General features: G+C 39.4%; 1 protein-coding gene across 3 annotated transcripts; it reads right to left on the bottom strand.

The window, feature by feature from the left end:
* Positions 1 to 2,683: 2,683 nt before the first annotated feature.
* On the bottom strand, positions 2,684 to 15,074 carry LOC125065078 (neurexin-4). Of its 3 annotated transcripts, none has more exons than XM_047672484.1 (25): positions 14,883 to 15,074; positions 14,571 to 14,684; positions 12,838 to 13,034; positions 11,423 to 11,564; positions 11,101 to 11,304; positions 10,530 to 10,696; positions 10,227 to 10,403; positions 9,808 to 9,969; positions 9,380 to 9,596; positions 9,019 to 9,163; positions 8,652 to 8,758; positions 8,170 to 8,301; positions 7,899 to 8,099; positions 7,434 to 7,613; positions 7,185 to 7,322; positions 6,792 to 6,928; positions 6,424 to 6,575; positions 6,153 to 6,349; positions 5,941 to 6,081; positions 5,346 to 5,525; positions 5,017 to 5,150; positions 4,724 to 4,934; positions 4,447 to 4,581; positions 4,215 to 4,306; positions 2,684 to 3,919 (listed from the first exon to the last, which is right to left on the bottom strand). In XM_047672484.1, the coding sequence occupies exons 1-25, from the start codon at positions 14,947 to 14,949 to the stop codon at positions 3,821 to 3,823; spliced, it is 3,828 nt and encodes a 1,275-aa protein (XP_047528440.1). In that variant the 5' UTR covers positions 14,950 to 15,074; the 3' UTR covers positions 2,684 to 3,820. The 3 variants fall into 3 exon arrangements, with proteins under 3 accessions (XP_047528440.1, XP_047528443.1, XP_047528441.1); XM_047672487.1 differs by lacking the exon at positions 12,838 to 13,034 and adding an exon at positions 12,246 to 12,442; XM_047672485.1 differs by lacking the exons at positions 9,808 to 9,969; positions 10,227 to 10,403; positions 10,530 to 10,696 and having other exon boundaries at positions 9,380 to 9,575; positions 11,270 to 11,304.
* Between the last annotated feature and the right edge of the window lie 105 nt (positions 15,075 to 15,179).

Below are 15,179 nucleotides of genomic sequence, written 5' to 3'. Positions count from 1 at the left end.
ACACTTCTTCGACCTCCTCGTTTCGCTCTCAAAACATAACATGTCATCGTATCGACTCGGGAGCCGTTTAGACACAATCGCGGCTAAGCACCTGAGCCCTTAACCCGTTTGCAAAGCGCTGACTGCCGGCATCAGGCTCTTTTACGTGAGAAAGTGAGCACTAGGGCTGGACTTGTTTCTGGATGTTTTAATTACTTACTTAAAAATATAAATGTTGTTTAGGGGGGGGGGGGGATTATTGTAAACAGAACTATCTTCTTCTTCCGAATTTCAAAACAATTGTGACAGAAAGAGACAAATGTATTTAACTAATTACCAGATAAACAACGATCATAAGTAATGCCGTTAGTATATATCGTTTACAGTATATATTATCATAATGAGTGGTAAAAAATATTTCAAGTTTTTAAATTTTAGTTATCAGATTCTCTATACGGGTAATTTATTTTGCGAGCAGCTTTGGCCGCAGGAGATTTTGCCGTGTGTTTTAAGACGCGATTACTAAAAAAAAATCAGCATCCGCTCATTTTACGACGAAATAAATATTTATTTTCTAAAATGACATTGATATCGTTATAAAAAACCTTGAATGGTTTCAATCACTAAAATCTATCGATACTCGTAGCAGCCCTAGCCCGTATCGAGTGCAAGTGGTCGTTAAGGCGAGCGATATATGCCCATCGAGCACGCGCGCGCTCTCGCCACCTCCGGCTCTAGTGCGCTCTGGGTCACTGGGACAGGTGCTGTCCTTGCCGTTTGTTTTTTCCCTTCGATTTTTAAATGCCATTGTGAACTAAATATTCAGAGTGGGTCTTTTCGTTTTAAGTATTATCGTACCTTTTTTGGAGATTTTTTTGGTTTAAATCTCTATACCTAGATAAATCATAAGCGAGAGATGCAATATGCTTTTGTGAGAATAAATCATAACGACTTCATATATCAGACACTAATAACATACTTTATTCGAGTACACCTTTGCCATTTTGAATCGTCATTTTACAGGATTCAATTAAATCTTAAGGCATCACCGGTTCGGAATGTAGATTCCACAGATAAAATCCGACAAGAAACTCATTGTATATATTATATATTAATACTGCCGTATTATCTGGATCATAGATTTAATTGTAGAAAACTCAATTATTTAATGTTCTTAAGTATTAAAAGCAGTTAACAATAAGAAATAAAACATAAAATTTATTTTGAAAAATTTATTTCGTGATCTCAGTTGTAGTAAAATAAAAAACTCTACTCTCAACGCACTACGTGTTCCGTGCCGTCGATATAAGGCACGTGACCTAACTGTACCGACACGTACGTCGCTAAATAAAATATACCCATATAATTAAATAATAAACTTAAATAGTTTTTATGTGATGTTTATAAACGATATATTTTATTCAGCAAGTACGTGTATACTCTGTGGCACTTGAATCTTTATGATATTATAAGCATAACCATACGAATTATTTCGCCATATTTGTATGAAAATATTTATTTGGTTAACTAAAGACAAGAAATGTTATATAATTAATAAAAACGGCTTTACCTATAAATTTTGCAAGCAATGTTTTGTACTCTTCTTACTAATGACAAATCGATTACGACAAAAAGAGAGAACTCGGTGTTTATCTAAACAATGTTTATAAGTTAGGCCGTTTTTTTTTCAACACATGAGCGCTATATGAGATCATAAATACAGAACAAATAAGACAATTACATATTCAAAAGAATAATCCTTAAAAAAAATCTTAAGTCCAATCAGAAAATTAAAATATATTTTTTATGTAAACCTTACAGTGCCACAGTTAGTTACATCATTAAATAAATTCCTACTTAACTAACATCTAAATCGAGAATCAAATACAAACTATCATATCGAATGAACAAAGTCAAATATACATAAAAAAATACACATCTGGACGGAAAACAAAAAGCTCAAATTAAAGAAAAATAAAACAGGACAAAAAGAGATTCTGCTACAATGAAGCTTAAACTACAACTTACAACTAATTTGTATTTCATTTCAATTGGATGACAATTCTTTATAAAAAAATATTTCATATTTTACAAATCAAAGTGAAGGTATTTCAATCATTCTATGATTTACATGGAAATCCGTGATATGCAGTCGTCAGGGTGTCGAGTGTAGCATAGTTTATATGACATTGTTGATTCTACTATACGTTATCTCTTAACCTCTTCAATGGGTAATGCTATCTCTTTTTCGTGAATTTTAAAAAAGGAAACAAATATCAATTGACATGGCTAAGTTTCACATAACTGTATTACAATGTGCTTACTATAATTTCATTTTCACCTGATACTTGTGAAGGAAGAAACTTCTATGTTTCGAGGCCTAAGCTCAGCGTTCATATACAGTTACTAACATAATGACTTTACTAATATGATAGTTTTACTATTTGTTTTTTTGTGTATGTGTCCCACACACATACAAACATATCTATTAATATAACATAAGAGAGTAAGTGCAGGAAAATCAGCATTATTATATAACATAACATTTGTATCATTAATACTTACACAGACTATAAACACAGAGACGTCAAAATCAACTCACTTTTTGGTTTTAAATCTAGCGATCTAGATGTCATTATTAACGAATCTTAATTTATAATTATGTATGTATATATTGATGTTGATACAATACAAAGCGATTATCTCCAAAAGTCATAATTTTGTAACTTTTATTAAAGCCTTATTGCAAAAAGGTTTCTCAAGCTTATTATATACGCAACTAACATTGCGTATCGTATTGTTTTATATAATATATAATGCGCGTAAAACGTAAATATAAGGCGAATCCTTTATATACTCATACGCGATGTTAAGCTTTTATACACAAGGATATATGAATTAAAAAATAATCCGACTTAAATAAAAAGTACATAAAAATCAGTCAATGGAATACTTTACTGAAAAATCTTTATAATAAAAATACACTGTAATCGAGAAAATAAAATTAATGTTAAAGTATAATATTTATATTTTATAAATATATATTTCGAAATAAAAAATATGGAAATCCGCACTATTATTAAAAATATAATTTTAACGCCAATCTTAATGTGCTTTAGAAGTGCGTGTAGTTTACTTATACCTAACTTGTCAATTTCAGTTCGGTCAAATGAAAGTGAATTATATTGGAAAGATTGAAAGTTTATAATAGCGAGAGAATATCGAATAATTAAGATGAGATTTATAAAAGATTCAGGTTAAAGATTTATAAAAGTAGCCAAATGGCACCTTTTGGGAGAGACTTTAAGAGCTATATTCGATTGAAGAATACAATAAACCTATTATTTTCTTAGTATATATAAGTTTGTCTTATAAGATTGTCTTAGTAGCGATTAGTAAGTGTAAATTAAGTATAAAAGTGTGTGGATTTTTTACTTAATGTATTACAATTTAAAGTATAATACATATATATTTATTGACATTAAGCTGTGTATCAATTTTCATATAAATGAATTAATCTTAAATATATATAGGCGAAGGCAATAAACCAGATACTCATATATTTAATTATGTTATCTTGCGAACACGGTGTTCATGCCAAAAGTAAGTCATCGAACTCACAATAGAATCCGATTCATACGTGTAGTCCCCCGGTAAGACAAAATAATTTCATAAGCTACCGAGCTTCAGTTTAAATGGAGTCGTGCGAAGGAACTGTATAGTGTGTGACTTACGTCGCTGTAAAATATCGAATAAGAAGTATAAACAAGCGCACGGGCGGCGGCGGGCGGCGGGCGGGGCGCGGGGCGCGGGGCGTGCGGGGCGCGGGGCGGCGCGCGCGCTAGATGAAGAACTCGCGGCGCTTGGTGACGCGCGGGCCCGTGGCGGCGGCCAGCGCGGCCGCGTCGGGGTCCGCCGCGCCGTCCGCGCCGCGCTCCTCCTGCGCACACGCACGCACACACACACATTAACACTACAGCACTAGAGCTTACTGTATGAGTACTATTTTAGGATAAACTAGTCGACATCGATCTCGTAGGCGGCGACCGTCTATGGGTTCTGTGCTCTGGGTGTGAGTCTGGTCGAGTGGGTGCCGACCCTCGTCGAATATTTCTACCGCAACTTTATACTGATGTGTTTCAGTTGGGTCGGTATACTTCTCCGTCTTGCTGTTATAAATTAGTGAAAAATCGTAATCGAAATTAAATAATTTTGTTTAAGAATAATACAGTTACCTGCGTGAGATATTCTCCCTTATGTCGGGAGAGAGCTCGCACGAGCACTATCGCCACTACGATCAGCAACAGGAAAATAAACGCGAGTACCGCTGTAAAACAGAATAATATTCATATTAAATAAACATATTATCTAATAAACAAATATAATCAAAATCTCATGACTAAAGCTCTTGATTAATACTCTTTATTCATTAAATTTAAATATATATTATTATGTATAGGTACTCACTGCCGAGTATGGCCTCGTCGGTGCGATGGTAGTCGAGATCGGAGGCGAGGTCTGCGGGAGGAGGCGGGCGTGTCTCCGCACGTTCGGGAGGGTGCGTCACGGGCTCCACTCCACAGAAGTCCTCGTGCAACACACCTAGCGACATGTACACGAATAAATTTCACAGGCTACAAACGAAAACTAATAAAAAACGGTGCATAGCTTGCTATTCAATTAACAAAATTTAAAATAAATTAAGATAATTCTGTTTTATCTCTATACGATGTTTGGGCCAGACCTCCGATGGTGCGCACGTTGGGCGGCGGGTCCTGCTGGAACAGCAGCTTGAGCGGGTAGATGTCGTCGAACTCCACGCGACTCACGCAGCCCACGAAGCCCTCGCTCATGGTCTCGTTGCGGCCCATGTACATGTACTGGATGTTGTTGAACTGCGCGTCGGCCGACTCGCGGATGTTGAAGTGGTACTCCTGCGTCTCGTAGTTGTCCACCTGCCACACGACCGATTACATGAAGCGTTATTAGAAGAACGAGTGATTCGTTTTTGAAAGTCTCAGAAGCCCAATGTCTCACCTGCAACACCATAGTGGCTCCGCTATCCTTCCGCGAGAGTCGCACGTCGTGGTACTGTCCGAGACCGAAATGCTTTCCTTGGAAAATTATCTCCTGTCTCTCGAAACCGAAATCGAAGACGACCCGAAGGTGACCTTGAGAAAAAAAAGAAGAGATAAGAAACATGTTAGAAAAATTTTTAACAAAGAATTTACTCACAGGCATCCTACAAATAAACATTTACCCATGAATTTAATTCAATTAGTTTGATACAACTTCTACCTTATATTAGAGCTCAGTAAGCTTAAACTTTAAGATGGAATAAAATAAAATGAACTAAATAAACTTACCAGAGTTAGATACCATGAGAGTTAGGTACTCCCCTGAGATGTTAGAATAGAATCCCAGCAGGAAACCCTTAGGGTTTGTGGTCGTAAAACCAACGCGGATTTTCTCATTAATGGTGGATCTCCAAGAGCCAAGGAAGTCGTACTTCACCATAGAATTTGGACGGAGGTTGACACCAATTTCTAGAATATACCAATAATATAACATATTCTATAGATAAATTCCACTTTCATGTTGAAAAAAAATATACCAATTCAACTAATACCATGATTGAAATTTTAAATAAAAAAAATACTTAAATTTGTAACTATTGTAAACCTTGTCCCTTTTTAAACCTTTAAATATAAATGAAGATACGGGGTATTCGTGATGACTAAGAATCGATAATTATATCGGTTTACATTACATTTATATACATGCCATGATAATAAATTAATTTTATTAAGTTGTTATTAAAAACATTTTTAGCACTTTTTTTCTAATTAGTTTAATGTATAATATATACGAATAACATTTTCTGCTATTTATAACAAAATTGTATAAAATAATAATAATAAGTATATAGATAATATCGACAGTATGAGCAAGCTTCATTACCGTCAGCACATATGGGTCCCTTGAAGGCGGTCCAGCGACAGTCGCACGAGTAGGAGTCGTAGCGCTCCAGACACGTGCCGTTGTTGAGGCACGGCGACGACTCGCACTTGCCCACGCAGCCCACCGACACGCCGTACACGCCTGCGCCGAGCACACGTTAGGACGCAGACTACACGGAATGCAACGTACAGGAGCCGGCGGGCGACGCGTACCGCGGCGGGCGTGGCGGCGCAGGTCCACGGCGCGGCCGTTGAGCAGCAGCGCGCGCACGCAGCCCACGAAGCCGTCCTTGCGGTCGAGCGCGGCGCCCAGCGCCAGCGCCGTGCTGAGCTGCAGCGCGCGCACGGGCTCCTTGGCCGTGCGGATCTCGTTCTTCAGCGCGCCGTCCACCACCACGCGCGCCTCCTTCCTGCGCCCGGGTTTCGTGCGTTTAATGCTATCGTACTCTGACTGCATTCACTCGTCCTCACTCGATGTCCGTACCTATTCCTTTCGATGGAGACCGAGTGCCAGTTGTTATCGGAGAGACGTTTGCTGGTGTCCACGGAGACTCCCAGCGGAGTATCTCCGACCTGGAACTGGAATTGCAGCTGATCGCCGCCGATGATCGAGAGCTTGATGTAATCTTGTGGACCCTGAGAGGAAACATATTTTTTGGTAAAGTTATATAGATAAAACATAACATTAATACAAATTCATGATTTAATATAAACAATGTATTAAAATTCACAAAAATAATATCGTTGATCATTTTTCCATCATTAATATTATAAAAAAAAATTTTATTTAAATTACGAAATATAGAACACAGTTAGGGTGTTTACATCATTATTTCCTTAAGAATACAATACCTTAGAATGTAAAAGAACAGCATTTTCTTGTGTAGTGCGGAACTCGAAGTAAATATCACCACTGTGCCCGAGGTCGAATGTTGGCAACAAGATCACAGAGTCGGATATGCGGAATGTTATCGCGTTGCTGAAGAGATCTAACAGGGAGAATATTAACATTTCTTTTAGTAAATATACTTTAAATAAAGAGATGAGAAAACGCGCTACTTTCCCTCATTTGTCCGTCCGAACTACTAAGAGTTCGAAACTAAAGAGCAGTTTCTTTCAATGAGAACTGTAGCAGTGATTAGACGGATACTTCTACCGAACTTATTAATATTAGGTCTAATTATTTTGGTGAAAGTTTGGCATAAAAGCGAATGATCTAGCCTTCAACGGTTCCTAGATACTGACCGTCGCCCTCGCAGAGCAGCGGCCCGAGCGTGTACCGGCCCTCCTTCTCGTCGAGATGGCTGCCCGTGTCGCCGAACCGTAGCTGCTTCACCGGCAAGAATTCCTTGTCCGTTATGTCGCCCCCGTCCACTTGGAACTCTGCACAACGATCACGGTTAGTTCGCGGTCAGGTGAGGTGCGGTGAGGTGCGGTGAGGTGAGTTTACGCCAGGAGTGCGGGGGGAAGGGGGTGGGAGGATTCCTAACGCACCGTCGCGGGCGAGCGGGCCGTGCTCGGCGTCGCAGTTGCACCACTTGGTGGGGTCCACGCACGTGCCCAGCACGCCGCACTGGCACATGCGGCTGCCGGCCTGCGCGCCCGCCCAGTAGTCCATGCGCTGCCCGCTGCGCGACACCCACCACGCGAACGGGTGGAAGTCGGCCTCCGTGCCTGCCGGTCGTGCGGGGAGATCACATTATTATTCACTACACTTCATTTGATACTGTATCGATATTCTAAGGATACATAGATGGCATTCTATAAATTTACTCTATGGTATTTGTGTTATCTCTGAAGTACTCGAGTAGAAGGCGAAACTTTATCATGTGTTAAAATCTAATTTTATTATTTTTATTTATAGTTTAATTATACTGAAAACTCATATAAAAAAGTATCAAAGAGTGCAAAGCGGAACTGCGAACGGGCAGAGTTCGAAAGGAAAGGAAACGGACTAACTGGGCGAGTTGAGCAGGCGCGAGTGCTTGCAGAAGTACTCGAGGCGCTGGCTGCACGAGAGGCTGCGGTTGAGCAGCGCCTCCAGCTGCGCGCGCGACGCGTCGTACGTGATGTCCTGGCGGAAGCTGCCCGCCTCCTGGTAGCCGTCGATCTGCGTGCTCTGCGTCGACGAGTGGTGCACCGCCGTCACGATGCGGTCGGCTGCCGACAGGGGGATCACGTCACAGCGGCACTAGGGCGCGAGCGGCGCCGCGGGCCGGCGGGTACTCACAGTAGAAGTGGCAGGTGGCGGGGAAGGGCGGCAGCGGGCCCGAGCCGTCCACGTCCAGCAGCACGGCGCGCCCCGCCGCGCCCGCGCCCGCGCCCGCGCGCTGGTACGCGCCGCACGACACCGGGTGCACGGCTGCGCAGGCGCACTCGGTTAGTACTTTGAGTGGCAGTCGTATTATTTGTGACAATAATTGAGTGGTGAGTTTGCGTCGTCGGAAGACGAACCGAAACCGATGAGTGGACTGGAAGGTGTCCGGATCATCGAGCCGCATTTGTAATAGAATATTTGACCAAACTGAGTTTCTTGCCGGTTCTTCTCGGAATCCACGTTCCGAACCGGTGGTGGCTTTACTTTAAAAAAAATTACGATTCAAAAGTGCTTATAGATCCCTACTTGAAAAAAGTATATTTTGATTTTGTTTTTTTTTAATGCTATTTCGTGAGTGTGTGTGAGTGTATGTTTGGGGGGGGTGCGCGACTCACGCGAGTGGCATACGGCGCCCGCGTAACCGGTGTCGGCGCAGTCGCACGTGAACTCGTCGGCGCTCTGCGTGCACACGCCGCCGTGCTCGCACGGGTTGGGGTTGCACCTGCCGACAGAGGCCGCTGTACTACTGCACTAATTAGACTACACACGTTTGCACCTTTGCACTCATAGACTACACACGGGTCCCCTGTATATGTATTACACTTCAAGTTTTACCACACATCATGTAAAATCTTACTTTTGTATACACATACATTGCGTTAATTCCTAATCTTTCTAGTCGTCTCTGCAATATTAGACGAGCTCGAAGAGCCTCCGAGCCGTTCATAGCATCATAGCGTTGCAAGTGTCTGAAAGAGGTACCTGTCAATCATGTGGCAGGCGTCGAACACTAGCTCGTTGGGACAGCAGTACTCCTCCTTCTTCCAGTCGGTCGGCAGCCGGTAGTTGCCGTCCATCGCGATCTTACGCATGCAGCCGACGAATCCTCGCGTAGGAGCCTTGCCACCTGACCCGACGAATTTAAATTATAATTCCGTCTGACTTTATGATTTAATTATTTGGAGAAATATGGTGACTTTGTTTTGTTTATATCAGTTACAAAAATACCATCTTAAGTGAATTTGCATGATATAATCTGGACATATTCTTCCAAATCCTTCTTATTCGATATAATCTATCATTAAATGTTACTGACTAAGTAGACCAGCTTACGACAACTCACCTGCGATATAGTAAGTGCTTCCGGTGATAAACTTGAGCAGCTTGGTGGTTTTGAGGGGCCGGAAGTCTACTGCCAACACGAGGCTATCGGGCGCCATGGTCAGCATCAGCGAGTGCCAGCGACCGTCATTGAACTCCTCGGCGTAGTTGTCTAGCTTCACCTTCGTCGAGCCTTTCGTGAATAATTCCACCTTCACCTTACCCTCCTCTAGGAATACCTGTTATATGACCATTTATCATTAAAATTATTTATTGGCAGAGCGTAATAATTATTTTTTAGAACTTGAGTTTTTCGACTTCGTGAAGTATTGCACCTTATCACATATTATAATATTAAACACTTCTACAACAAGGCACAGACTGCTAGAGCCGGTAGGGGAGGCCAATCTGGCCAACAGCCAGCCAGCAATGAATATTAGCATGAATTACCTTGACATATCCGTCTGTTTTGAACTTGTGGTAGATGAGAAGGCCGTGGTGCTCGTAGGTGCGGAACTCCAGCGAGACGTTGAGAGTGTTTCCGCCGGAGTACCCGCGCAGCTTGGCGTACGAGCCCTCCTTGAGGAACGTGATGGGCACCACGGGCGGCTCCTGCGACACGAGCGCCTTGATACACTGCACGGCAATGGTCACCCAATGGCCGAGGATTTGTAGGAGAGCATAGAGGTCTTGATGCATACTACTTAATGCCATGCATACACTGTGTTTTTTAAAATTGTAAATGATATAGCTCCAACATGTATCTCAATGTTTATTTATTTTCACAACCTTACCAGTAAAATAACATACGTTTATGAGTGTCTAATTACCGAAATTACCCAGACTTATTAAACAATTAATGAACTTACCGGGCAGCTGTATAACGTATTCACTTTCTGGAACTTAAACGCTTCACCAGTTTCATAACCTTGCTTGAGATCTTGGATAACATTAGTGTTGTTCAGATACATGTTCTCGACGCATCCCGTGAAATTCTGCGTCACGACCATCCCCTCTTGGAAATTAGGGACTCCTCCGATATACAACTAAGGGATAAAATATGTGTTACACTTATTGTTCGCATATTATTTTACGCTTAAACTTTAAGCTTACTTTACAAGTGTGCGTATATTTGTCTTTGGTATTTGGAATTTCAACTGTTGGTAACTCACAGCTCTATTCAGATTCAGCCTGGAGAATTCCCCTTTGATCTGTCCCTGGACCACGACGCGATCCACTGAGAACACGATGTCTCGTCTCTTCCGCGATATGACCACGTCGTGCCAGATGTTGTCGTCCAGCAGACTGCCCACCGACAGCGACGTTAACGTGCCGGATCCTGCAGATTCATTACTGGTCAGAACTATTGTTATAAAGTATATTATTAACGGATGAACTGAAAAACATTATTAAATATATAGGAACATTTGTAAGCAACAATTCATTTCAAAATCGGGTGTAAACGATAATGCGCCCCTTGTGTATCCCCGTATTAAAGCAGAATGAGCGGATACGCTCAAATCCTCCTTAAAAACAAAATGTGGCAATTACAGACTTTCATATAACACGTCTTTGTGTAATACAAGAAAAACAAGTAGTGGCGTTATTTGAGTAAATATAACGTTTTTATACCTCATGAAGAGCGAAGGGAAACACTTAAAGCTCTCAGCGTTCATCACTTGGTTCTGTTCCGATACCTATACTGCCTTTGCAATGAGATTTAATTATGCCCAATATAATTACCAAGGTCAATGTTAAGTACGAGACGATTGTCCCTGAGCTGTAGCGCGATGTAGTCCCCTTGGGTCCCGCGCGAGTACATCAACGCTCCGGACGCGACAGTCGTTTTGAACCGGAACCGGATCGCCTCGCGAGACGCCGATATCGGGTCCCGGAGTAAATCCACCTTCACTAATGACGATCCGTTGAAGTACAGTGTATCGGCAACTGAAACACAATGGATTTATTAACGGCTTTAGTTAGGGGTCCTGAGTATTTTCATTCACACTAGCCCTTAACTTATTTATATACATATAGATACTCAATTATAAAGTAAACATCATACCATAATCGCAACCGTACACTTCGACCCTCATCGATATCTTGTCCCGCCATCTCATCGGGTTGATGCGGATGTACTGAGCAATGATCGGAACTTCGAACTCATTCTTCACCACCGTGTTCCCATCGTGGTTGCCTTCAAACATCTAGAACGCATAGACATATTATGTTTTAAACTCCAAATCATTTATTCGATTTTATTAAAATAGATTATTTTCTTACTTTACGAAATCTTTACCATTAAGAAGTAAGTAAATGTTTAGACCTTGTCCACGCTGCTATAGTGGAAGTTCTGTGGTCGTGACAGATTGCCGTATCATCAGATATCGAGAGTACGGGAATAACACCTGTGTTGGCACAAATACTTAAGCACTACAATATCTCCTGCGCTTAGGCTAATCTGCTTTGAGACTGTTTTCAAACTTGGTCAGGAGGAGAACAGTGGTGGCAGAATTTTAACAGAGTCTTAGAAAAGGTTTACTCATGATACTAAAAAAAAACAAAAACTAGGTGTTGCTTGTTGTTGTTGTGTTATGTCCATTGCTCTGGACTAGCTGGACAAAATATTCCTAAATCAATTAAAAAAGTTCTTTGAACATCCACCTACCAATAAATTCCATAATTATATTGTTTAAATCCGGGAAGGACGAAAAGTTACTTACGTGTGCGTGTAACGTTAGATAATTCTAAAATATAATATAGAAAAATTCTATAGCCAAAAATAGCACCAAGAAAATATATGTATGTACAGATATGTTAAATTAGAAGTGAATTTAGATAAATATTAGTTATTTACAAGTCCACATTTTATACGTGAAGTAAATCACCTGAGTGTACCCATCAGCTCTGGACAAAGACCGCCAGCTCTCCCCATCATCGGAGTACTGTATCATGTACTCTGTGACATACTCGTCGGTGGCGAAGCGCCCTCTAGTGGCGACCGCCCGGAGGTCCTTACGCGCGTGCAAGTTCACCGTCAGGTGCTGGTAGTACGAGCTCTCCATCGCGGTCCATGCTGATGAGCCTTCACCAATGTTAGTGCTACTTTAGTTAGTATGAAATTATTTGATATCTCGGCTGGATGTTTATCTTTATAGATAAATAAGATGAACTGACTTTCTTTAGGAATATTTGGAAATGGTTAAATAAACTATGTATGTTTATCTTTAATTAATTATTATCTAAAGATCCAGTTAAAATACCAAAATTATTTATAAAGTTTGTTAAGAGTTAATATATACAAAAGCAGGTATATATTTCATTTAAAATAACTAAAAAGTAATAATTATGTACTAACTACCCACTAATTTACCAGTGCCTGTGTATAATAGTAAAGCATCTAAACTACGACATGCAAAGAATTATTATTAAAACATTCCTGTTAACATTAGCCCTGAATATCTTGTTTTCGATATTTACCTTAACTTCACCACCAGGGGCTTTGTATCGTACATAATCGAGTCCATTCGACCCATAACTGATGTGGTATTCTTGAACAAATTCTCTGGAATGGGCTCTTCCCTGAGTTGCAACCCTTGTTATATTCTTCACAGATCCCAAATCAATGACAAGTCGCTGATCGAAATCATTCTCTGATGCCGTCCACGCGTTCAAACCTTTTCATTTAAAATTTACTTTTTTAACTGTAGATTTACCTCTTGTTAGTAAACATTGGTGGGTTAGTGAGTATAATGAAATATATTATTTTATTATATCATTTTATTTCTATAATATGTCAAAAACCATTATGACTAAAAATAAAGCATTAAAACTATGTATATCTGAATAACCCATTGCACAAAAAACACACTTAATCCGACAACTCCTTAATACACCTATTTATGTTTAATTGTTTTTCTCTTCTTTTGCAAGAAAATTATTAGTAAATGAAGTATCTGGCTCAGTAAGAGGTTTGCCTTCTTTAACTATATCATCAAATGTTAAAAATGTATAAGACACAGGTGAGATCTTCGCATTTTTATCCACTTGTAAAGAAACTGCTACAGCATGCTTTTCATCCAACAAAGTCTCTTCAAACAACCAATCTTCCTTTAATATATTATTAACATATAATGTTGTATCAGTGACAATAGCACCTATTTTCAATTCTGTTTTAACAGAAAAACTTATTTCATTCAGTGGAATTGTAATCCCCAAGCCGATATTCTTAACATAACTCTCTTTGAGGCACCACATCCTATAAAAACAAGCAATTTGCTTCAACTCCGTAGAATAACTAAAGATTTTTGACCACTCAAATTCAGAAAATTGTCTTTTCATTATACGAAAAAATTCTGGTATATTTTTGTTCACAGGAGGTTCAATCTTCATAATATCAATGCCAATGTTTTTCATCATATTACCAGCCAGAACAACATAATCTCCCTGATGTGAAACATTGAAGTTTATAGGTGTATCACCTACATCAATTAGGAAAGGCTTACCACGATTGTCTCTATTAAAATGTATATTTTCATAAGGTATATGCGATGAAGTATGAACAAATTTTCTCAACATTAGACGTCCTATCAATGAGGACTTTGCATCCTCTTGGAAAACAAATCTCGAAATTCTTTCCTTCTCCTCTGCTTGGATATAGCTTGAAGCTACCAATATCTGGTCTGCAGTTGGTTGCCATTCACTAGCATTGAAAGCCCATCTTACATTTAAATTGTCCATATTGTTAGAAGTACTTAATCGCCTAATATTCTTTAATAACCTTGTCCAAGTTGACAATGGTGACAATTTTTTATTTCTTTTAAAACATTTGTTGACCTGTAGAGGAATTAATCCTAATTCAGGGTTTATTCATATCAAATGAACTTTAAGTAATTTCAATAACACAAGCCATTGCAAATTGTTCAAAAACAAAAACGTTTAAGACATGCACATCAAAAAAAAATAACTAACTATCCATTAAATAATCTTTATAAAATAAAAGCTTTGCAGCATTGATGTCACATAATGTGTTCTAAAACTGCAACTTAAAATAAAAATAAAATATCAAAACTATAACAATTCAGTATAATTCTATAAACCCAAAATACTTGCACTTTTGTCATAAAAAATAATAATTGCAGTTATTACGTATAAAATACATATGATAACAAGTATATAAGGTTGTGGCATAAATTACAAGTAATGAAACTAACCATACAACTTAGCATTCTCCGGCCCTCTCTCCCTTAAACTTGAAGTAGCACTAAGTTTAGCACCTTCTACAAGAGGCTCGTTACATTCGTAGTCGTAGTAATATCTTGCTGAATCTAAAACAAATAATTATCGTCATGATTTTTTCATTTGCTTTTTATACTACTACACTTCTACTACATAACCTTTAATACTATATAATACTCATATATTTAACTCAAATAACCGGGGTTTTTATTTCCGTTATAGATGTATTCATATTGTATATCAGTTCAATGTTTACGAAAAATTTCAATTTCATTGCCGTAACTCACCTGCTTTTATGTATGTGGTGATGCAGAAGAACAACAAAAAATAATGTAATACTGAGCAGCTCATCATAATTTCATATTTGAATTGATCTGATCGTGGAAAATAAAATACTTCTTGAGTCAAAGAATCAAATTAGATTGTTTGATCATTACGTTCAGCGTTGTCACACTCGTCAAGCCGGACAACACCCAAGAGGAATGTTTTCTTTGCCAACGTAAAATTATTAACAATTAAAGTTGAAAACAAAACGGACAGCACTGTTAACTTCAAATTGATTCTATTGGCTAAAATAAATGAGT

Source organism: Vanessa atalanta, chromosome 7 (genome assembly GCF_905147765.1).
Source record: "Vanessa atalanta chromosome 7, ilVanAtal1.2, whole genome shotgun sequence".
NCBI classification, from domain to species: Eukaryota; Metazoa; Arthropoda; class Insecta; order Lepidoptera; family Nymphalidae; genus Vanessa; species Vanessa atalanta.
Note: the sequence above shows the minus strand (reverse complement) of the source record. Positions and strands in the feature narration are given on the sequence as shown.

Coding starts and splice junctions, on each gene's coding strand:
- LOC125065078 (XM_047672484.1), bottom strand. CDS start 14,949: ATGATGAGCTGCTCAGTATTACATTATTTTTTGTTGTTCTTCTGCATC. Junction 4,935..5,016: donor GAGCCACTATGGTGTTGCAG/GTGAGACATTGG, acceptor GTCGTGTGGCAG/GTGGACAACTACGAGACGCA. Junction 4,307..4,446: donor CGACGAGGCCATACTCGGCA/GTGAGTACCTAT, acceptor TCTGTTTTACAG/CGGTACTCGCGTTTATTTTC.